This window comes from Siniperca chuatsi, linkage group LG13, assembly GCF_020085105.1.
Source record: "Siniperca chuatsi isolate FFG_IHB_CAS linkage group LG13, ASM2008510v1, whole genome shotgun sequence".
NCBI classification, from domain to species: Eukaryota; Metazoa; Chordata; class Actinopteri; order Centrarchiformes; family Sinipercidae; genus Siniperca; species Siniperca chuatsi.
In genome coordinates, this window is record NC_058054.1 from 24,695,310 (window position 1) to 24,720,912 (window position 25,603).

Consider the following 25,603-nt stretch of genomic DNA (forward strand, 5'->3'; position numbering starts at 1 on the left):
CATTATTAGGTTTTATTACATTTTTGATCAAGTGCAAATTTTATTACATTTTCAGGAAATTATTACATTATTGGGTACTACACACCCTCTATCCTTAGACCCTCAATTCAGATAAGCAAAAACTCCCCCTGAAAAAACAAAGTACTGAAAAAAAGATGAAAATTCCACTTTAATAACCCATGACCTAGTAGTAGGTGGTTGCCATTACACTTTAAAAATATGGCAGTGAGTGTGATAATAGTGATGAGCTCAGGTGTCAGTCCAGGTTAGTCTGGTCCCAGCCAATAACATGGCCATAGAGAAACAGCCAGAGCGCTGATGAATTTTTGACAAAGCAGACAACTCCATTTTATGGAGCTGCTAAATACGTGAGATTATGAGTAGGACAGGTGATGAGACTCCCACAGCACAATTTGAATAGCCGGGATTGCTGGATGTGAACCAACAGAGAAAAAAATATGTCAGCAAAAAAACTCAATATCACTTGTGATTTCCATTGAGAAAAAGCAGGAAAAAAACTCCCACCATCTTTGTTCCAGCTCCAATTAGACTGCTTGGGGAAAGTAAATTGAGTTCTCTTGTTAACATTTGTGACTCTGTCCCATCGGGAAGCAGGGCAGAAAATATCAGACAAGTGCAGGGCTTGCTGATGCTCGACACTGAGAGCACAGAGCTGATGGAAACTGCAGCCTGTCTAAACAGCCAACAGTCCTCCTGTAACTTTGCCATACGGCTGAAAGTGGTTTGTTATTTTAGTCGCTTCTCTAAGGAAGATTCATAGGAATGAGCTCAGGTAGGAAAGTAATCTCATGGCTCATAGAACCCCATTAACTAGCCTGGCCTGTGCTCCATTTCACTCTTGGATAAGTCTGGGAATGAATGATTTAGTGGGAAAGAGAGGGGGAAGAGTGAGTGAGTGAGGAGGAAGTAAAGAAAGTGAGGGGGGAACAGTAGGAGTTAGCCAGCAGGCCCATTATCTAATCTAATGGGAAAACTAAATGTAATACAGCACAACCCCGATTTCTTCCCCAGACAATTCTGATTAAAAAAAAAACTGCTGGAACAAAATGTTGGCCCTCAATGAAATGATGAGCAGACACCATGGGGATGGTTAGGTTAGAGCCTAGGCCTAATGCTTTCCATAATTCAAGGAAAAGAAAGATTACTGTGAAGAATTATCATAATACAGGCCTTCACCACTTGTGCTCATCTCCTTTCAGGCAGGTACTCTCCACAAAATACTTACAGTAATTTCAACATTACTTTCCCAATGGACCATGCTCAACCAGAAAATGTTTTTGGTGGCCTCTAAAGTAACATTTAGACCATGTCCAAAGCTAACGTTAGTGTTGCTGTGAACTACTGTTAGTGAAAAAAAGAAGAGGTTTAGGCTATGATCTGTGAAACCATATTCCTCTAGGCAGTGTGGTCCCCGTGCCTCTTCCTGGCTTCTTTTCTCTGGCCATTCCTAGTCCTCTCAAATGGCATTCATACTTTGATTTTATGACCAAAAACTGGCAAAGCTAATGACATCAGTTTCAGTTCACTTCTTTGTGTGCAGTGCTAATTTACAGTGGCAAATATCTGCATTCAGAGCATGCTAAACTAAGATGGTGATCGTGCTAAACATTGTACTTGGTGAATTTGGCATTTTGCACACAGCACCGTTGTGCTAACTGACCATTAAATTATACTGTCTGGTGTCTTCTGACCAACCTCATCTGGTCATTTTAGATCAAAATCATAGCATGGCCATATTAAGTTTATTTTTTTTGTTTGAGGGGACCCACCACTAATGCATCATTTCTATTTTTAAAATTACAATTGATATAAGAAATGTAAGCGACAACTGTGGCTATGGAGTATGGCAGGTGTGGCGGTGTCCATGAAGCCATTTTTTTCTGACAAATATAGCTAACATCTAACAAACCCAACTGCCAAAAACATTATCAATAAGCCTAAAGATGTGGTAATTAGGCTGGCAGATGTGGCTTGTGACAACTCAAGGTGACACACTTTTCATTTCTGCTGTGCTGAAGAAAGGCAAAAGGGACCATTGTTGCCAGCGATTCAAAATATGATGCCAAAAAAGTTATGCTGATACCTCTATGCTTGTATGGTCACAAGGCCATATGCTTAGACTTTAATTATGAGGGACTTGGGGAGTGAGGGACTCTGGGTTGAACTATGAATCACTGCCACTCTGCCTGCCTCAAAAGCCCCGTTCTACTGTATTTAAGCACTGCCCACACAGGTCTCCCCCTTTCTACAAATAAGCCCAGTCCTGATGCATGTGTTAAGTAGACAGCTGACACTGCAGTTTGCATTCATTTACACCTTTTTCTGCGCCTAATTAAAATCAGAAAATATAGAATGTTTACTGGTATGAGTAAATGAAAGGAAATTAATGTTTAATGCTCAAACCCATTGTGAGTAGTCTTGTTGAGATCTGTTTTTCAAGAAACCTGTGTACAAGCTTACATATTTACACTTTAAGCATGTTTAAGTTTAAGCAATAGCCACACAAAAAAATCACACAAACAAGTTAGATTTTAGTTTCACATTTAGAAAAGCAATTACAAGTGGAATTACAAATACTTGGGTATAGAGTTTTAAAATTCTCAAATTTCTTACTCCTACCTACAAAGGTCAGATTCAGAGGTCTGGAACCAGGCTACAGACTGGCTCCTCACTGTAAAAACGCTAACTTCTATTCCTTGGCACAACTAATTAATAATTAAAATTACAAGTTGTTAGGGCTTAGAAACCTTCATTATCAGCATATAAAGTAAAAACTGAAACTGTGCCAACAAATCAAGGTAGTCTCTTGCTTCAACAAAAGTGATCCTGATAACTTAGAAACTTAATCGGTGATTAATTATAATGCAAGAAAGTTCTGCTAGCTTGTTAATTGGGGAATGCAGGAAAACCAATTTTCACTCTGTGTTAATTTTATCCTTTGACTGTAAAATCTCAAGTTATATTAAATTACTAATTAAAAACTTTTCTTTTATTATTAACTCAGCTGTCAATTTCAAGTTTAAATTGTTTAATTATCACTTTGTGAACTTATAACCATGAGTTCAGCTGACTAAATGTCTACGGATCGGTTACTTAACTCGAAACATTGTTAGCTTATTTGCATATGCTTCCCAGCATGCATTGCAATGAGGTTAAAATTAACTAGAAATCCTTATTTCTTCTGATATGAAAAAAGTTACATGATATAGGTCGTATCTCACAGGACTCAGATGGTCTTCTCTCTGATCAGAATTTAAATATGTGCACACAACACGCTGTCACACTGTTCTACATGCCCTGACATTCAGAAAAAAAGAACAGTACAGTAAACCTCACCTGATGAAACCCCAAGAGGATTAAACAAACAGAAAAAAACATATATAGTGTATGTGCATGACCCAAGAAAAATTAGGCCTCTCTCAATCAGCTTCAGGCTGAGAATCAAAGCTTGTGTTCTCTGTGTGTGTGTGTGTGTGTGTGTGGTGTGTGAGGGGGATAAAGACAAAACTGGTTTAAGTGATGGGCTCTAGATGCCCTTCACCTACCTCTAAAGAAAAACAACTCGTACTTTGTAGCCTTTGATGGCGAGGCTTGCTCCACAGTGGATCACAGGGGTCATTATTTATCCACCCAGCATTGTCCTGCTGTAGCACTTGAGTGGCCACTGCAGCCTAATTCTTTTTCAAATATTTAAAATTAGACCTGAAAGGGAAAATTTTGACTCAAATCTCAAGTCTCATTAGGTCTAAAACAAGCCACCTGCTCACCCTGACTGCAGGTGGCTATAAGGCAAGCAGATCTGTGTCACTGGGACCCCCAGCCTGAGCTTCCTCCCTCTGGTAACATGCTGTGACCCACAGCTGTATTAATTATCCCAACCAATGTTGTCAGCTAATTAACTGACGTTTAATGTAGGAGCAATTCCACGCAATTAATCAGCTTTGAGGAATAAATTAAAACCCTTCCTAAAGGTGATTACCATTGAGGGTCTGCATTCAAAATTGAATTTTAATTGTGCTTCAGATGTTATATTTGAGTTAAGGTTGAAAAAAGAAAAAGCTGTACAGAACAGCTTATGTCTTTACACTGCAAGCTATTTCTAATAGAATTCCTGTAAATGAAAAGGCCTCCTGACAGCAGATAAGAGCCCAAAATTCAGACCTCATTACAATTGTGACATTTTGGAATAAAAACTGAAAATTTGAAACTGTTGATGCATTGATGGAGCAATAAGTTAGATTGACAATATAATATTTTTAAGCACTAAAGTAATACTTTATGAAATTAGTTTGCTTTATCTGAAAATCAGAAGAGTTTAATAGCTAATTAACACAGCAGGAACCTTTTTAAAAACCAGGGTCTAGATTGAGTTTGCAGTGCTGAGCACCAGTCATTGGTCAAACACAAAGCTCAGGCTAATACAACTTTTGTACAGCTTCATCCACACTGTAAACAAGCACTTGGTGCCATTAGAAGCAATATTAGAATGAGGGACGGATATTTCTTGTAATGTTTATTTTACATTAAAAACAAAGTTGTCGGCTTCCCAAATAGTGTAAAAACAGCCAGGCAGACAGATAATGAGTGAACGAGTGAGAGATAGAGAAGGGGACCAGTGATCGATAGAGCTAGAGAGTGAATGAGAGAAACAAAACTTAATATGCTCTTAAAACAGAAATAAATGACCAAAAAACACTAAGCAAATCTCTGCATCTATTCATTACATCCATTCAAGCATCAGAGTAGTTTACCTCATCTTCATAGTTCTTCAGATGAGGTGGAAATGCAAGCAGGATTGTGCTAAAGCAACCCTGTCTCCTAGAAATGACATCCACACATTATTTGTTTTTCCCACAATATTAACTAAAGCATGATTAGCATAAAGCAGGTTAGGAAGAGATTGTCATTTTAGTTCAATATTGAAAAAGTCAACGCAGACAGTACATTTTTACCTTTTCAATATTTAACCAAAACCATGATGTTTGCCTAACCTTTTTTTAGTACAAGAATGTAAAACTTTCTGGACTGAAACAAACAAACAAAAACACATTTGCAGGTAACATAATCCAGGCAGCTATTAAGTTTCTTCCAAAATGTATTTAGCAAAAGCATTCAGTATTATATAAATATAATTTGTAGGGGACAGGGTTGGCAAAAGTGACATTTAGTTCCTAGTTTAGTTCTTGAGTTTAGTTCCTGTGGCCCCATAGTTCCTGGCTTATATTACCCTAGCAACTATGTAAATAATTAATTGACCATGAATGAGGCAGGAAAATACTGCCTCATGCAGTACTTTTTATTGTGAGAATGTCAAAAGCCTGAATAAAAACTAAAAAATAACAAATGATGTAAGAGTTTGCAAGTCAGTTAAACAAGATTTACCCATCTCATTTATTGTCATAAACACAGAATACTTAATAAATCATTGAATAATAAAATGCAACTTTGTTGCCAAGGAAAATATTATGAACATTATAAAAACTGACACAAGACAAGCAAGTCTATCTACAGGGAAAGTACAACTGTATATTTTCTTGTTATATATTCTTTTTCTTTTAATACACTACATGAATGTTTCACTTATGTACTATATGCATTTATGAATATCTACTCATGACGAAGTTAGTTGAATGCTGAACAACAATGTCAACACACTGAAAAATACTAACAGACACTGACAGAGAGAGAGAGGAGGAGCGGAATACAGAGAAGCACTTAGGAAAAGAGACCCATGGAGACTGACAAAGCATAAAACTAGTCCAGTACAAAGAGTGAAGTGACAGCAAGTGTTACACTGCTGCAACCCCCTTGGCGGGGAAGTGTGGCTAAAGTGCAGTAATATCAAGGGGTCAAAGCACAGCACAGTCAAGTTGTCATCACCACAGTGGTTTGTAGTGATTTTGCATGTGTGCTTGTGTGTGAAATGTGTGTGTGTATATGTCTGACTATAATGTATGCATGTGAGGCTGATAGATCACATTGAAGAAAAATAGAAATATAAATATAATATATAAATATAAGAAGCTACTATGTCAGCATTAACTGTTTATTTTGTTTCCCCAGGGGAGGGAGTGGAGGGGAGTGATGACAAAGCTGGTGAAATGATGGCCTGTAGATGCCCTTCACCAGCCTCTGAAGATGAACAACTCAGACCAGGAGCTGTTGATAAAGAGACTTGTTCTGCACAGGATCATAAAGGTATCTCATCGTTTATCTTCCATCTGCTCTGAATTAGTACTAGCAGGTGCCACTGAGGATGATTCCTCTATATATTTTTTTTTTCTCAAAATATATGTCTCTCAAAAGACTTGTACACAGAAGCATGCTGATTACTCATATTTACTGCCAGGAAGAACGCAAATATTACCCATTTGCTGTGACATATGTATATGCGACAGACTTTGACTACATTAGTATGAGTGATATGTCAGTGAGCCCTTTTTAGAAAACCATAATATTGCCTTGAGGAAATGCCGAGAATCCAACAATTCAACTAAGCACTTAGTCAACAGTTTGCAATTGTTACTGTGCATACAATGGCAGTGTCCTTTCAACTTAAGATGGAATCAAAAACATCTAAATTAATTAGAATTACGTTTTAATATCCTCACTGCACTCAATATTTCAATATATCTAAATATCTAAATATGTTAAACAAATATGTAAAGGGACAACTAGCCAACAATTTAAATTAAAACTGGATTTCATTACTATAATTTTATTAAAATTTCACTTGATTATTGCAACATTAGGATATGTCATTGTTTAATTAAGATGCAACAATAAGCAGTTCAAATTAAATATTGCTGCATATAAATGGCTGATTCTAGCCATTGATTTGATGTGATTAGGCGAAGAAATCTCTAATTTGCAAAGATAATGGGATTAAAGTTGAGTTAAGTATAAACTGGTATCAATAATGAAGAAGACAGAGAGAGAAATAAAGAAAGCTCACTCAAAATAAACCCCCAGTAGTAAAATAACATTATCCATTTCTTTCTGTTTGGAATTATAGAATTTTATAATATCCTACGGCTTTGGCAATATTATTTCTTAAGATCCATGTCAATAAACCTCATTAAAGCTGCATTAGAATCAAGAGAAGAGAGGGGAAGATGCAAAAGCAGGGGTTTAAGTCCATTTTTTAAAAGTGAATGAATAAAGTGGTTGTGAAAGCTGGCAGAACTATTGCAGGGAGCATGTCCTCTATCTATCATCATCCAAAACACAAACAACAAAAATATACATCTGTACTGCTTAGGTATTATTTCACCAGCCAACTGAAATTAAAAAAATGACAAAAGTATCCTCATTTGGAGCCCTTCTGTGTATAAAATAGTAATTTCAAATATTTTAACTGACTATTAAACTATATAAAACTATTCACATTTAATAACTTTTATCTCACCAAAACCCCCAAAATACACCAGTTAATTTCCCAATTCTGACACCAAATCAGCCACATGAGTAATGACTCTAGAATGTGTTTCAGTGCTGAATAAATTATAGCCTCCGCATATTTTTCAAAGTAAATACATGCTGAATAATTGCTGTTCTCCAGCACACGCTGCATCTCCACTCCTCTTAAAACAGTCACACCGTACTCACCGCCTCATTGTGTCCAATCCACATCTTGACTAGAGGGCTGTTGTTTGAAGATTTTTGTCTTGATAACCATTGGGGGAAAGACAAGGACCCCTGAAGGCATGACCTTCACTCACTGCCACCAATTATATCAAGGCCTTATAAAATATAGATTATGTGCCATCTCGGTGCTGACATATCTAAAGGCTTGTAGCATTGGGAGAGTGTGGAGAGGCTGTGGGCAGAACCTGAGGGGAGGCCAGGTTGAACATGACAAGACAAGGAGAATACAGTAACACAAAGGATGACCTTGATGAGGAAAGCTCGGCCAGCTCTGGCTAAGAAAAGAAAAATAAATAAAGAGACGCACTTCCAGAGGACTGTGTGATCAATTCAAATCTAATCAAGGCTCTAAATATTAAAATGCACTGATTGCAATGATATTCATTACCCTAAACTGCAATCCGGACCAATAACCATGTATTATTAATGGATAGGAGCTGAGTTTGGAACAATTGGCATTTAACTTTGTGTCTTAACCTTTCAGCATAAATGTCAAGACATATTCTAATAGAAAAAGTTTGAAGTTCATCCAACAGTGATTTCATACATTTCAGCTCAAGTGTGTTTCTGGGCCCATATATATTCAAACCCTGAAACGCGGTGTGAAAGGCGATCAGAGATGAGATTTACAAACTTTGTTGGCAAGATTTCACATTTCACAGAGATGCATGATAGAAAATCATGAAAGCTTTGCAAGTCTCGCCTTCACTTTCCCACACACATACACGAACACAAATACATACCACACTGTGAATCACAGGAAAAAAGATGTGCCAGTGGCAAGATGCTCCTGTGATGTAATCAGCAGTGCAAGAAGACAAATCTTGTCAGTAAGAAAAGAGCCTTACTTCAAGGAAGTGAATTTTGCTGGTGGTTTTAATCAAATATGAGGTGCTGTTATCAACATGTAATCTTGTGTGGGGTTCTACATGCTTTTTGGGGAATGTCAGGCATACAAAAGGCCCCCTTATCATATGATGCTTACAAAATTGGATGATGTCAAGATTCTAAAAATACTAAAAACGAGATGATGGTAGATACAGGATTTAAAAAACCAAAGGGGTGTACGGTTGGTGTAGTTTGGAAAACTAGAAAAAAGTATAATTACTAGTGTAATTACTCAATGACAAGCTTAAGTTACCTACCACCTGCAAAAAAGTGCCACAAAATCATTCAATTATGTTATTTAATTTTATAGCAACCCTATCATCAAACAAGAATATTGATATTGGGCAGTTCTGCAAAACCCCACAATACGTTCAATGATTTTTTGATTTTTTTAACGTCCAATGCCAGTGTTTTTAAAATTTTCACTACTAGCAACTGCTGTATGGTTAAAGTTAGGAAACTGAAATACTTAGTATAATAATAGGTTAATTCAAAGGTAAAGACAAATTGTAAGTCTGTGACATTAACATACATTCCACCAACCCATTTTGTCCAGAGCTCCAGTAACCAACCAGTATTGTAACAATACCCTGACCCAGGTTTAATGTGTCGCTCAGTTTGATTACAAATCTATTTAAGAATATGCACAATTTAAGCATAATATTAACTGAAATATGAACGGTATTAAAACTACATTTTGACAAAGGATCCCTGTACAAGACAGGGCCTCAAGATTAGGCAAAAATGCAGGAGCCACCTTGGGGCCGTTAACATTTAAGTTTTTATTGTAATTTAGTGGTGAATATTACCAATCTAATGTGGAATTAATTAAATTACCACAAAGCAATTGCCAAAAAGAGAACCTGGGGCACTCCACTCACATAATACACCTCTCTATATGGCTCTGGAAGGGAGGAACCAAGGCACATAGAACCTGGATGACCGTTGTTTGTTCAGAGTTGCTGTGATTGGCTAGTTATGTGCTAGCTATGCCTGATTAGTTGTTTGATTGGGTACATTTTCTAAAAAAAACTAAATACAAAGGGGCCACAGACACATTTTTTTAAAGAAGCCCTTCAATTTAATATTGTTAGTGACATGCAATGGTCAAAATGAGGTATTTCAACTGAAATTATCATGAAATAATATTGCCTACGTCACTTTTAGCGATAGACACCTTAACATATAACACCAAAATATATAAACTTCCAAATAATATCCAGAGCAGCACTCTTCAAAGCTGTCTCTCTCTTTTGAAACTTCACTTCTGAGCACCTAAACTCTTGTGTCAGCCATTTCTCCAAACCTATAAGCATAAATCTGTGGCTTTGATGACAAACGACAGGGGATCGGCTGCAAATCCAGCTGCTGTGACTGGCAGCGGCAACTGTTTCACCTTTGGCATTCTCTTTTGTATTACATCCGTCTTAACATACATCCACGTGGACACACAGACACCCATTCAAAGACACAGATGTGATGTGTGTATTGCAGATAGCAGTGGCTGTGTCATTATATGGCTGCTAGTGGAGGATGAGAAAGAGACAAGCCCCCCCTGCTGCCCTTTTAACCTTCAACAATGAATTCCCTTGTCCTGGCTCTGCTCACCCCCTGCCTGGAGACTGCATAGAAAAATGGTTGTCATCCATGTACTTGTTGGGTTCTCTTTTAGTTTTTTGTTCTTGCTTTCTGTTTTTCATCCTGTAAATTTTCATTGTCTTTACTTCCATCTGTCTTACTCTCTACTGTCTCTTTTTCTCCTTCACTTTTCTTTGTCTGTCTTCTCTCTTTTGCTCCATTATCTGTCAAGCTCCATCTTAGGGGAAATCTGCTTAGCAGCCTTGAGCATACTTGCTTTCCAATTAAATCAAGATGTATTTGCCTTTCAAAAGCCTTCCTTTACTCACTCTTTCTCCCATCGGAATAATTGATGGAGGTCTCTGGCCTCATGATGAATGGCTTCCAAGCCCGGAGATGAATAGAAAGATGAATGATTTCACCCCTGCGAGGGCCAGAGAGGGCTGGAACAAGGAGTGCTGACATTGTGACAAATACACTGACCATAGCAACCAAACCTGGCCGAATCAGCAAGGGACGGAGGGGTGGCATGTGCTCATCGTGGCTCAACAGACGTTCCCCTTTCCGACGCACGTCCGTCTACCCCACGGACAATTACCTGAGCCTCGCAATTAACTGCAGGCACAGCGATAATGCTGATGGCCTGCCAGGAGACGAGTGAAAGTGGCAGAAAGCCAGTTAGCTGGGGCTGGAGAGCACTGTGTTGGATGGTTGTGTTTGTGCACTCGGTGGAAATGTGGAGGCCAAGAGAACAGGTGCAGTAAGGTGAGAAGATGCCCCAGGTGACTTCTTGTGGATGGTGCCACCACTTTCCTGGCCAAGATTTCTAAGCTGAAACAAGTTTTTCCTCTGCCTTCAAACAACTCGCTGTCATATAGCTGAGACGTAGCAAATGTTTATAAGAACGAATTCAATGAGCGTATGATGGGCCATCTGTTTTAATGGGCCAATAAGTAAGATTGTTACTGCCCCCCCAGAACATAATGGCCATAATATATCCGCGTAGGGGATGAAAGGACTGCTGATCAGTACCAATGACGCAATGATTATGTTGCCATTAAGAACTTTCTGGTCTGAATACCTTTGTAAAAAAAAAAAAAAAAAAATTCAGTTGGTAAAACTGAAAAGCTAAAAAAAGAAAAGAAAAGAAAAAATAGCATTACCATTGTTATCTTCTGCATGAAAGTAGGCAGGGACATAGCTGGGAATTAAGGGACCCAAGTAACATTCACTCACGAGTAACAAGTAACATTTCTGTGGTCCCAGTTCAGACATCTTAGTAGAAATTTTGTTGGTCTTCTCAAGCTGTGCCCCCTTAGACTCAACACTACCTTTCAACCACTGTGGATGATCTTTACTACAGACAGCGTAACTCATAGATTACTTCATATTTCTTTAAATGAAAAACGGAGAGAAGCCTAAAACAGTGGTTCCCTGTTCTGCTTCTGGAGACCATCATTCATTGTTTTTAATCTCCCCTGCTCTGCGCACATCTGATTAACTAAAAGTAGAGGCGTTTATCAAGAATTGGTGCCTTGGATCCATCGTCTTGAAGTTCATCATTCTGTGGGTAGAGCAGGGAAAGATGAAAAATAAGCAAGACTGTGAGTTCTTATAGTAGTGGGGTTGGGAACCACTGACCATTAACATGTTTTTTGGCCACTTGGCCAGACACCGAGCAAAATTTCCATTCAGTTGGATTAGTGTTTTTCCAACTCCAAAAAATCTGGCTCTTTAGCTACTAAATGCTCCACTATGTTCACCAGCTAGTAGCTAATTTTGTCTGCTGTTTGGTACTGAGTAGGTGGAGTACAGTAGGTTACACCTTACAACAGCAACATCGCCATCCTTAAAATGAAAACAGTGAGTTTAAAGATGCTAAAATACTCCCTAGTACTGATGGAAGAGTCGGATGATAATTCTCTGAGCAACCACTTTCACATACACATATTCATGTGTTCCGCCGTTAATATAATAATATTGTTTATAGTAGCTTTAAAGACCAGCAATTTAAGTTTCCTGTAAAATTCAAATCATGCCTGTGATGAAATTACATTTGGTCAAACTTTCAAAACCTGGACATATTACGTAGTGGTATATGACTGCAAAATGCATAAAAGCATTTGAATTCAATGCACTCACATGACTGCAAAATTCAGTAACAGTTGTATTATAATATATATATATATATATATATATATATATATATATATATATATATATATATATATATATATATATATAATAGTGACACAATAAATTAGTGAAACGAGATTGCAGTGATTATACATTATAAAACAGAAAATACAGAATTGTTCCAGATACCCACAGAGTGGACAAAATAATAGAAAAAACTATAAATCAATACTCATGTGTAAAGCTTATGTTACCTTTGTTGAGGCAGACAGTTGTTGATATAACTAAAGGCTTTTTCAGCCTGCGTTGGTGAGGAATAACTTGTGATCACTTTTTCGTCACTCTGTTAATGCAGGTTTCCTCCGTTTGGCTTCTGCTATTACTGCCAGAATTGTTCATGGAAAGCAGCATTCAATCTGAGCATGAACATTTATTCTTTACCTTGAAAATGGTAATTTGACAAAAAAATTGAATACAACATCCACTTTGTGACTTTTTACAGAGTTTTCTTCGGCATCTTACAGTCTTCCTCAGTGGACAGACTTTGCTCAGCTGTAACTGAAGTTGTTCATGGTAGGTCACGTCATGACAATTGGGTTATCTCCACGAAAAATCTGCATTTCAGTCCATCAGCTGAGGAAGACTATGAGTAAAGAGTCTTTTGTCACGCAACATTCAATCTGTTAATGCAGGTTTCCTCCGTTTGGCAAATGCCATAGTAATTTTTGAGACGTTTGTGAGAAAATAATGTCGCTCACTTTTGAAGACTCATTTGTAACTGTGATGTAGTGACTTTGCATTTAATAGCCCTCCTCATGTGAATCATAATAGGCAGCTACACGTGAGTCATTTTGATTTGTATACAAATTATCAGTGTATGTCAGCTGTAATAGAAATCTGGCAATTGTCATTTCACAAATAAGTTTTAATGGCAACATAAAGCATGTTTCATGAACAAACAGGACAGGACAGGACAGGACAGTGTGCATCAGACATACACTGACAAGTTATGTGATGTGGGAAATGGCAATGTTCAAAACCATGACAATGTACCAAACACAGAAAAAAATGCAGCTGCAAAGATTATCAGTAATTAAATGACACTCCAACACAGACTGAAGGCCACTTACCAGAACATGAAAGGTACAGTAGTATGTATTCCAGGGCTATTGTACTTAACGACATTTTTATTATAAGTAGCTTTGGTTATTTTGTTTACTCCCTGTGTTAAAATAAATCAAATAAATGGTCAAAATATGAACTCTACTATGTAACACATTTGTTATGCCTGAAGCACCACTGGGTGCACTGAGTGAATGCTTGTCAGCTTTCATGAGGCATTTATATGATACTTGCATCATTTCTGACAAGGCAATGGAACACTGTCAGTTATTGAGAAACATCTTAAATATAAAAGAGCTTGAGGATAGTGCCTTCTTTCCTCACGCCATCCAACAACGTAGCCATAACACTGTGTTAGGAAGCTATTGTCAGAAATTGAATACTTTACTTGCCTACAAAAGTTGGTAGACACATTGGATCTAAATTCATTATTTTGCTTCAGCTATTACTGAGCCCTTCAAAAGTCTTCTACCAGAGATTAAGGCATTATCAAGAAGTGTTGCCACATGTTTGTTCAAGCAGAATTGTTCATGGAAAGCAGCATTCAATCTGAGCATGAACATTTATACTTTACCTTGAAAATGGTAATTTGACAAAATAATTGAATAAAACATCCACTTTGTGACTTTTTACAGAGTTTTCTTCGGCATCTTACAGTCTTCCTCAGTAGACAGAGTTTGCTCAGCTGTCATTGAAGTTGTTCATGATAGGTCACGTCATGACAATTGAGTTATCTCCATGAAAAATCTGCAAAGTCCAACAGCTGAGGAAGAGTATGAGTAAAGACTCTTTTGTCAAGCAACATTCAATCTGTTTTATTTTTATGTTCACCACCATCACTGGAACAAACAGTCTACTGCTTCAATACATGGAAGATTTCACTTATTGTTGTAAATTCAATTGATCAGTTGTCTTAGCCTTGGGGCTGAGAGTGAGATCATGTCAACTTCATGACATTTTTGGGGAATATCATGTATCATGCGAGTTTCACCAGAGCCAGGCTAGTTTCCCCCGGCTTCTAATCTTGATGCTAATCATCATCATCATATCATCTACAGGCTCCAACTTCATATTTAGCATAGAGACATGAGAAGGGTAATAATCTTCTCATCTTACTCTCAGCAAGAACGCGGATAAGCATATTTCCCCAAATAACAAACAATTCATTTAAAAAAACATAATTTTCCACATGCCCAAGACCTTTGTGAGTTAAAAGTCACCAGACTGAGGTCTGTTGTTGTCTGTGTTGATCTGTGTAAACATATCTATGTTTTTTAGACAGCAGAGATCACAGCTAGAGGAGAGTGTGGGTAGATATAATAAATATGGGCTAAATAATTACGATGTTTAATACTTGCACCGCCGTTTAAACAAATTGCTGTTAAACTTAATAAACTTAAAAACACACAAGTTTCAACACGCTGTACTCATTTATCTTTGAAAATGGACAGTAAACTCCAGGGACACGTTTCACACAGAAGCTAGTGGAACAGAGGCTAGTCCAGATGTGACGTCAGGACTTCAGCTTTCTATATGCTGGATTGTCACGTGATCCCACATCCCTTTTCTTTGGACCGCCACATCATACTTTCCATGCAGTTTCTAGCATCAGGCATCAGTTTACTTCTTACATTGGTTGGGAACAGCACCACTGTGCCCCAGAGTACACTGCATGCTTCTATGGCACCCTGCTGAATGCTTTGAAATGATATCTCAATTCATGATATTACTCTTCAATAAAAGCCCATGGCTGCTGCAGCAAAGACCCAACACAGAAGCACGAGAGAAGTGCTGCTGCATCGGTCTCTGTTCTGGGCCGTGTGCACTGTGAGTCCAGGGGCGATGTAGGGATAAAAAAGGTTTCAGCTGTGCACAGAGAGGGTGGACAGAGGGGAGACGGGGGCTCAGGGACGTGACAGCAGAAGATCCATTTAGATTAGACGGTTTTAATATCCTCTGAAGTTTCCAATAAACAACAGTTGGAACCACAGCCGCTCTGTCGTCATTTGATTGTCCATCACCTCGGATGTAACCTCGGTTGATGTGGTTTTGAATTGCTGCCCTGACTGGCCTTGTATCACTGCTGTTATATCAACAACAAGCGATAAACCCATCCTGCAATCTGCTGCTTTCTACACTGTAAGGCAATTCAGAGGCAGTTATATAGGTGCCTAGAGTAGGCTTAGCCAGCAGGCTGCCTGAATGAAGCATTTCTAGGAAATATGCTGAAATATAATTATTAATTTTACACTCTCTATTGTAGTACTCTCTACTGCACTCCAAACGTGAAGAAAAAGGTTATTACTCATGCAGGCAGAGCAGAGGAGGGGAGGATATTCTCTCCATGACAGATGTCTGCTCTTTATAAAATTCCAGCATGTTCTACAATTTAAATACCAGCACTGAGAAATAATAAGAGAAATGTTATTTTCTGCTTCTGACAAAATGGAGTGGTTCTTTATGTAGTTAACTTTCTGTTAAGCTGTTTTTTTCTCTCCTATCCAAATAGTCAATCAAACACGCATGCCTATGATTGCTCTGCATAATTTCAAACATTTAGAGTATAGAACTGTAAAACTAAGCAAAACAAAGTGAGGTCAAACTCAGTAGATAATGAGGCATCCAGATGGATGGATAGAAATCTTTGGCCTTCTGGAATCGCTTGATATTTAACAAGCCAAGATTTTACTTCTTTTTTTCTCAGTTTCTGTGTTAATGGCATCTGTTTCACGCAGGACGGCTGTGTGCTGTTCAAACATCGCTGCCATGTGCTGCACTGGTAATGAACAGAGCAGCGAGGTGGCTTCTGATGCCACCGACTAATGAATCCCAACAGTGGTCCAACCACCAGCCTGTAAAGACAGTACGGCAAACAACCAAGCTTAAATGCTAGAAGAGAACAACAAAAATGTGAAATTATACACACTATGTTAGCCTAATTTTATAATAATGTTGCTGAAAAACAAAGTATCTTGAGTTGTAACTATGAAATGTGTAAAAATGTAAAATAACCCTCCAAGAAAGGCTTTAGAAACTGGTGATAAAATGTGCACATAATGCCAATATGGTAGAGGACTTCACAGGTCCAAAGACCACTACCAAAACAGATTAGTGAAAACCCTACCCAAACGTGCAAAAATACATTTTCAAATAAACAAAAACAAAATGAGACTTGATCCAAAAGGGACAGTCACGCTCATCTGAAATAGGCCTGGGGATAATCTGACCTGCTACAGTCAACCCAAACAAACAAGTAGCAACCCTGTCTTCTATGTTTATATAGTACTAATTTGTATTGCCAAATATGTTCTGAAAGAAAACAAAATTGCTTCTTTTATTATGATGCTTGGCAACAATTTTTGATTAAGAAAAGTGCTGCTTTTATTTCCCACACAGAATTTGTAGGGAGGTGATCTTTGGTTAGGTTTAGGCAACAAAAGCACTTTGGGAAAGACACATCCTGTCTTGGGCTTCAAGTCACTAATAGTAATCATGCTTTCTACACTGGGGCCAATATGAATGAAAGTGTGTGACACCAGGTAACTTTTTACTCTCACCCTAAACATGGCAGACTGCCCCAAACATTATAAGACGGCTAAAATGTCAGAATGCATATGCAAACACCTTGGGCTACACAAATCGTATTCCACATTGGTTATCAAGCCCTGAAAAGTTGACTTTTTTTGAGTAATGAGGATTTCCGACAGGTCAGTCATGAAGCACTATCGCACAGCTGTGAGCTAGCAGAGAAAACTATGAAATATGGTTTCATACCTGTAAGGTATTCTGGGTCGGGCACAGGGTCCGACAGCTCCTCGTGGCACTGAACCTCCGTTGGCACCGATGCCACCACCATGCCATCTGGGAGCTGCTGCTCGATGCCTCGGGCAAAGTTCTTCTGCCTAGTGTTAAGAGAGACAAGACAATGGGAGGTCCCATTTAGAGACGAAAGCACTCAGTCATCCAAAATAGGGATAGGATTAAAGCGAGAAGCAAACAGGGAAGTAAACTGGATAAAAGGAAACAAGGAGGTACAATGATGAAAGGGAGGTAAAAAGGAGAGATAACGTGAGGGTGGGGGATAAAAGGTCTAGTTACAATATAAGCTACAGTTATCTAAGTTATTTCAGTGTCCTCTTTTCTTTTAAATTTGAGATTAATAAAGCACATGTGATGAATTAACAACACTATAGAAGCTATAAATAGTTCACACAGCTTTCCATAATGATCGTGTGTTAGGACGACTGCTCTGGCCTTGTTGGAGAACCTCTCCAGCGTAAACATATATGTATATTTCGCAAAGATGGATAAATAAGTTTGCTTCTCATAAGTGGAAGATTGTAAAGCAATACTTTCTGGCACATTAAGGGGAAATCAATACATAGTAACAATTATGCAGGACTTTGCAGTGTATTGAAGAGACAAAGTCTCACATTAAGCCTTTCATTTTTCATTATGTTGATTGTTCTGCTGCAATGTGACTCATCTTCAGTCTGAGAAATGATGTCCTCATTTGTCTGTTGCTGCAAGTGACTCTTGGTTGAACTCATTCATTTTGTCCACTCAGTCATTCTTTGTCTCAATGCCAGGTTCACAACAAGGTTTCACAAAAGAATGACTTCAATAAATCAGTAACTTATGTCATTCAGGTGTCTCGGGACCAAAGCTGATGAGAATATATCTTTATTTTACTCCTGTAGGGATCTGTAGTCCTCTGATTATTTTGACTACAGACTCATAATTTTTAAATGTACTAAGCAACCATGTACATTAGCGGCTGCATTAGGCAGCCAGAAATTATTGTTTTATTAAATACTGTCACTTAAACCTACTTTTCTTTTCTCATGGCCACTTAGGGGGAAAACTCCACAACAACCTAAAAAACGTTTGACGTATTACAGTCTTTGACTTTGATTGATTGCTAACATGTTAGTTGACACTAACATGTTAGAAATCAATTGCCTGTCTACACAACTAGCAGACGTGGAGAAAGATTAGCATTCACTTTAGTAGTTTTTCATTCTTCTTTCAGTCCTGTTTTGGTCTCCACCTAGCCTGGCATCACCAGACTAATTTGCAGATACCTATTAGTATGGAACCTCTCAGTTAATTTTCGATTTCCAGGGGCCTAATCAATGGCCGCAGACGCAATTGGAAAGACCTACAACCAATCAGAGCAGCAAAGCATGCTGAGCAACACATGCAAGTTGTAACGTTGCTTGGCCCGTTTTCAAGCAGGGAAAAAATGGTGGCCTGGTCACAAACTTTCTCCAATTACAGCTAAACAGTACACTAAAATGTGTTTCTGAAAACATTTGAGGCAGAAAATAGGCAATTCAGACAGAATCTAGATTCATATTTGATCAGTACTGTCTAGTTTAACAGTTTCAACTGAGATTTGTGAGCCTGGTCCCTTGCGCTGTATCAACCAATCAGAGTAGCAAAAGGTGTGATGTCTCACTTCAGATCTGGACCGGTAACGCTACTCTGTCAGTCATTGTATCAAACCCGCCCCATATTAGATAAACGGCTACGACTAGTCCCACTGAATCCAGAACGGGTGGAAATCTGTTTGAATGGGAGAGGGGCCAGACATATGTGCCTAGAGCAAATGAAACATGAGCTTGGCAGAATCGTCTGATTCCTAGGGAGCCAGGACAGTGACACTTGAATTTGGCATCGAAAAGAAAATTTGGCATTGAAAACTGAAAAAGGAAACATTGGCACTGAAACATTTGTACTGCAAAAAAGTTGTATTGGCACTGAAACAAGTATTGGCACTGAAAAAAGTTTCACAGAAAAATAAAACATACATTAAAAATGATTTTATTTTGATTTTTTTTTTGCATTCTGATGTGTTTTTCAATGACAATGTTCAGATTTTTTCTTCATGTCACTTTTTTTTCCAGTGACAGTATTTTTTTACAATGTCAGTTTTTACGCAGAAGAAACAGCAGCTATATTTGAAACAGTATGAGACTGTGCAAGTCACTGAATTTTCCATAACGTGGTCCTGTAAATGTTCCACAGTAAAATCCTTGTTATGAAATGAAGGGATTCTGTCAGCTGAAATGCTAGAGGGTTTGTAATTTTAAACGGATACAGGAAGTGTCGAGTTTGTATTAACAGCATAATGCAGGAAAATTTTACAGGGTGAACGGAAGCGGATCCGAAAACAAGGAGGCTTCATCCTAAAATATGAGGAAAATATACTTATCAAACAGAGGGAATAAGAAATGCCATGGCAATCTTTTAATCCTGTTACGATAAAATACCGTTTGGCTGAGACATTAACACAGAGACTGAAACAGGACAATAACACTTAGATTAACAAAGTGTTGACAATAGCATGCATATATTGCTGTTTATTGAATTTATTAAAGTGATGGATATGCAGTGGTGGAATGTAACTAAGTACATTTACTCAAGTACTGTACTTAAGTAGAAATTTGAAGTACTTATACTTTACTTGAGATTTTTCTTTTCTACTTCTACTCCACTAGGACTACATCTCAGAGGGTACTTTTTACTTCACTACATTTATCTGACAGCTTTAGTTACTAGTTCCTTTACAAATTAAGATTTTTGCACAAAACATACAAAGAGCTTATAAAATATGTTTTGTTATAAATTAAACTACCCAATAGACAGAAAATGAATTGACAACTTTTTAGATAATCGTTTACATTTTTCCTTTTAATTATTTTTTTTTTAAATTTAAAAATAAACAAAACAATAAATTGATTAATCAAGAAAATAATCAGCAGATTAATCCATAATGAAAATAATCATTAGTTGCAGTCATATACAAAACAGTGTGCTCCACCTTAACCTACAATGCTAAAATCCTGATTTTACATTAATGCATGGTAATAATAATCTAATGATATAATAAATAGTATATAGTAACAGTCACAGGGGCCATCTTTCTGCATTGAGTAGGCCTACTTTTACTTTTAATACTTAAAGTACATTTTCCTGATTATACCTACATACTTTTACTTAAGTAACATTTTCAAAGCAGGACTTTTACTTGTAACAGTATTTTTACAGTGTGATATTAGTACTTTTATTTAAGTAAAGGATCTGAATACTTCCTCCACCACTGATTTGAGATATGACTGCTGAAATACGAGTATTTCTTTGTCCTTTATGGCCGCTCCAAGCACTGGTACCGTAACTGCATGAATAGACATCAAAATTCAAACGGCGGCTGGCTTGACCGCAATAATACACTGACATGACCGCACACCTATGGCGGTGGCTTTCACGAGTTCACCTTGAACTCCCAAACCATAATTAAGACTGTTTCTCTCTGCCATTGTTTGTTCACATAGAGCCTAAAGTTAGCTAGCTGTCACCATTAGCTAACGTTAGCGTCTGCCAGACCAGCATAGCGTCAGTTAAAAGTTAACTTTAACCAGCTCGGTTCTATGTGAGAAAACAACGGCAGAGAGTAACAGACTTACTTGCTGTTTGAGAGTTCCTGGTGAGCTCATGCAAGCCATTGCCGTAGGTTTGCAGTAATGCCAGAGGCTTCGGAGCAGACGAGAGGAAGGCTGGTTCAAAAGAGTGACGTTCTCTCCTTAGTATGTAGATTATATGTAAATCATGCTCTCCTTACCCTCTCCCCTCAGACCCCTCCTCTCTATGCCAAAATGGTGACAGAAAGTTGAAAATGAAAACCTGACATCATAAAAAAATACTATCACTAAAAACACAGTGACATGAAAAACACAAAACATGCAAAAAATATCAAAATAAAATAAAATAATTTTTAATGTGTTTTATTTTTCAGTGAAACTTTTTTCAGTGCCAATACTTGTTTCAGTGCCAATACAACTTTTTTTCCAGTACAAATGTTTCAATGCCAATGTTTCCTTTTTTTTAGTTCCAGTTTTTTTCTCAATGCCAAATTTTCTTTTCGATGCCAAATTCAAGTGTCACTGCCCTGGCTCCATAGGTTCCCAGGCTAGTTTCCACCAACTGCAGAGAAAAAAATTCTAGATCATAGACATAGACGAGCTTCATTAAGTTCACTAGCTAGTTGTTAACTTTGTCAGTCTGCCATTTGGTGCTGAGAAGGTAGCATACAGTGCGCTTATCAGAGGTTTTTCATTAAAAACAGCTGTCTCCTGCAACTGGAAACAGGGCTGAATGCAGTGAAAGTAAACAAAAGCGTTTGCATCATACAGGTTGTAAACAACCTAACAGTTTATCTAACCAGCCAGATTATCTAAACCACTTTAGAGGTAAAACCAAAAGTGAGTGCACTCAAGATGATAATAATCCCTCATTGCACATACAGTTGGTCTGAAAACTGTGATGGATGTTTACAATGACAGTTTGGGTAATAATTTTACCATTCTTTTCCAAGTAAGTTTGTCTAACATGTTTTTTTCTTTAAACCTGTCAGATAGACTGCACTATGCCACCACATCTCCAGATCTCAGCAACTAACTGTCATTGATATTGATAGGATTGAGGGCCTAAACTATGAATGCAAGACCCATGGTGACTAGAATTATCCAACATACCATCAGTAAACTGCACCTAGTACACTCAGGTTACCAACATGGCTGGTCTGTAAGGTTCTGTATCAAGTATACCAATAAGATGTGAGAAGCAAAAAACATGTTGTCAGTCTTCATCTCTGGATGAATGACTCATTTGCTGCTGTTTATTTTACTCTCAAATTTCAAATTACCCCTTCCTGTATGCTTCCCAGCAGTAACCATATCTGACACCAGTTATTAAATTAAGCAAATAAGATCTAAAGCATCTCAATGAGCCTGAATGAATGTTCCTCTCAGTAGCAGCCCCTTTTAAGACAAGTGTATTTCTATTAAAAATCTGTGATAAAAGCCTTGCGCCTTTAAAACATACATATTAGTGGCCTTTAAAAAAGCATGAAAGGTCCTCATGGTTCACACTGGTGACAGTTTTCCTGTTAATATACACCATGCATAATACACATACATTTTAATTCATGCAATGTTCTTGGGCTGAGCTGTGAAAAAAGTATACACAAATATTTACAAATCACAAACTGTTGCCTTTGGGAAAGTCACAGCTTGAGAACAAAAGAAGCCACTGGCTAGAGTAGAAACAGTGCTGGAGCAGTTGTGTCAAATACCACTATTCACATGACATTTTATTTGCATGGTCATGGTGTGGCCAGGGGTGTAACGGTAATTAGAAGCAAATCAGGCTCATAAAAACAATGTAAAGTTAGCTGCTGGTGATGTGAAACAAAGCTTATCTGCTGATTGGGATGACACTTTGACATGCATTGGGAGACTCTAGAGTGGAATAATGTAGCATAATACAAGAAAAGTGGAATATACAGTGTCACTGCTCTGTTTTTTACACATATGTATCATGAACTTTCACTGAAACAGTTTATTTGCCTGTTGTAAGATTTGTCTTGCAGAACGATGAAAAACAAGGTTGGTTGGAGTTTTATTGACACTGGAGTCAAACATTGCCAGTTTCTGCTGAAAGCAATTATGCATGTTTTTAGCTGTTAGTTTAACACAGCACACAAATTGGGAATGTAATGAGTGAATCTCTTTTGCTTGTTTGCTGAAGACTGATGATTTTTTTTCCCTCTCTTAGATGCATGCTATGTGGAATATGGGCTGAGTTCCTATCGCTGCGTTCATGTCTGACAATTTTCATTGGTAATTTTGATGTGTGATGATATGTAACAATTAACAGCCATCTGGCACTGTAAGGACGCCATAATTCATTTTCTTAGATGTTAAACTGCCAAAACTTACTGAAGACATTTTTCTTCTAGTAAGAGCTGTGGTGAAGCAACCACATGTTTGATGAATTATTGAAATATGACAAAACACAAGGATACCTTTTCTGTTTTCCTCACGATGATCCCCCTGACTATGTGACTGAGTAAACTCACAGCTTCCAATACGAACCCACTCAGGGCCACCAACAACCCGTTGCGACCCCACCTTCACAGACGCATTTCATATTTTGAGGGTGTGGTACAGTAGACTGAGGTGAGCCGAAAAAGCAAGAGGGGCAAAAAAAAAGAGAGATGCCAGCACAAAGTAGTTTGGGTGGGGGGGTCATCAGGTGAGAGCGTGGTCTTAATCATTGATCCCAAGCAGCCACCAGAATGAGAACAAAGGGCACTAAAATATTCATTAAAACCTGCTCTGAGCTTGTTGTGTGAAAGAGGAATAGAGAGGAGGAGGGGAGGAGGAGAGGGAGGACAGTGTTAGGAGTAATGAGAGGAGGTTAGCTTTTTAACATCTCATTACTGGAGTCTACTGGCTCCCACAGAGACAGGAAGATAGAGACCTTGTCACTGAGCTCTTTAATATGAAACCAGATCATATCGTGCCCAGTGCTCCCGAGATGTCACAGTGATAGGACCTCCTTCCTGGGCACGGACGCTCATATCTCATGTTGCTTTGTAACCAAAATCATCTTGTGCCCTCCACTCTGCTGCCAATGACAATGATACGACAGGATTTTACTTACTATGAAATCAAATAAATAAGCCTTGCGTTTTTGAAATGATAATAACAAGTCTGGCTGTGAAGCAGGAGGGGAAGCTACCTGCACAGGGAGGGCAGGGTTTACTTCCCTTTCCGAAAAACATGAGAAGCATTTCAGGGCTGCTGAGCTTGACAGATGAACCATGAGGGAGCCATGCTGGGAGGAGAGAATCAAACCAGCTCTGTGTGTGTGTGTGTGTGTGTGTGTGTGTGTGTGTCTGTGTGTGTGTGTGTGTGTGTGTGTATGTGAGAGAGAGAGAAAGAGTGTGTGTAATGACGTTCTCACAAGACGCAGCTGAAAGGACTTGGGTGTCCAGTAGATGGGGAGTCCGCACACCTCGTCATGTGTGTATGTGTAAAAGTGTAAGAGTGCCCTGGCTATTTTCTGTGTGTGTGTGTGTGTGTGTGTGTATTTTCTCAGTTGCAGTTTACATCTATGTCTGTCCAGACTCATATAATATATATATAGTGAATACTTGGAAGGAATTGAATAAAATGTATAAAGTGTATTTTTTGGCTAAATGGAAGTTATCACTATGTTGATGATACATATATGATTCCAGTGAATATACATTGTTGAACGGATTCATAAAGGATTATAATAGATATATTGGCTAAACAGGTACACATGTATTTGATAACTATGTAAAGGATGAATTCTTATAGTAATAGTATAGCTACACAAAAGGTGGTGCTTTTGTTTTCTCCTGGCATTTTTAGATGTGAAGCCTTTCTATGAGCTGTAGGTGAAACTCACTCACAAGATCATGAGCTAGGCGTGCTCCAATACATTTTCTACAGTCACATGAATCCGATGAGGCTCGAATTCAGAATGAGGCAGAGATGGAGGGATGCCCGTACTGTGCTAGTTATTGTTTACTCATTGTGTCGTCCCAGTCAACATGTCTGTGAAATCTGGAATCGGCCAATTCATTGTTAAATTATGGCTAAAAATTTATTTTGAGGTCACAATAACCTTTGAGTCAAAAGTGTCACCTATTCAGTGCCCGACCAACTGTGAAATATGGTCTCAATCTCCCCTTCTGCTCCTGAGTTATGGTGTTGAATAATGGCCAAAAAAGCATTTTTCCAGGACATTATGATGTCGAAGTGAAGCTGACCTTTGATCTTTTGGGTAAAAAATGTCATCACTTCATCGTTGTATCCAAAATCTGTGTGAAATGTTGTCATAATTAAGGCATCAATACTTGAGTTATGGCCAAAAACTTGTTTGTCAGGGTCATTTTGAGGTCACAGTGACCTTGACTTTTGACACCCAACTTCCAAGTGGACGTTTGTGCCACGTTTGAAGAAATTTCCTCAAGGCATTCATGAGACGGACAACCGTCTGCATGCTTGCATGCATCCGGCCACAGCCTGATAAAACATTAGCGGCCAAATCTTTCACTTGGAGGGATTGTTTACAATTGTTATGATTTTCTATGGATGATTTTGCATGAGGTAGCAGGATGGAGAGAATAAAGGAAGAAGTAAAGAAGAAGTGTATGATTTACAGAGGAAAAGAAAAAAACTAGATAATTGTGCTACTGCAGCTGGAGGAAACAAAATTCAAAAAGCAAAGATGATGCTATGCGTTTGGAGGAAGAAAACACAACAAACCTCCACTGACGATTACACAATATTCAAATTTGACTTTTCATCTTCACTGAATGATGGAGACAGAT

The 25,603-nt window shown here is 38.2% G+C and overlaps 1 protein-coding gene across 11 annotated transcripts in view; it reads right to left on the bottom strand.

Moving 5' to 3' along the window:
* astn1 (astrotactin 1) overlaps positions 1-25,603 on the bottom strand; it is a 439,680-nt gene that overhangs the window by 188,923 nt on the left and 225,154 nt on the right. For all 11 annotated transcript variants that reach the window (XM_044219839.1, XM_044219838.1, XM_044219836.1 and 8 more), the window contains one exon: positions 17,167-17,294. In XM_044219839.1, the coding sequence (XP_044075774.1) occupies positions 17,167-17,294 (128 nt within the window). The remainder of the gene's footprint in view (positions 1-17,166; positions 17,295-25,603) is intronic.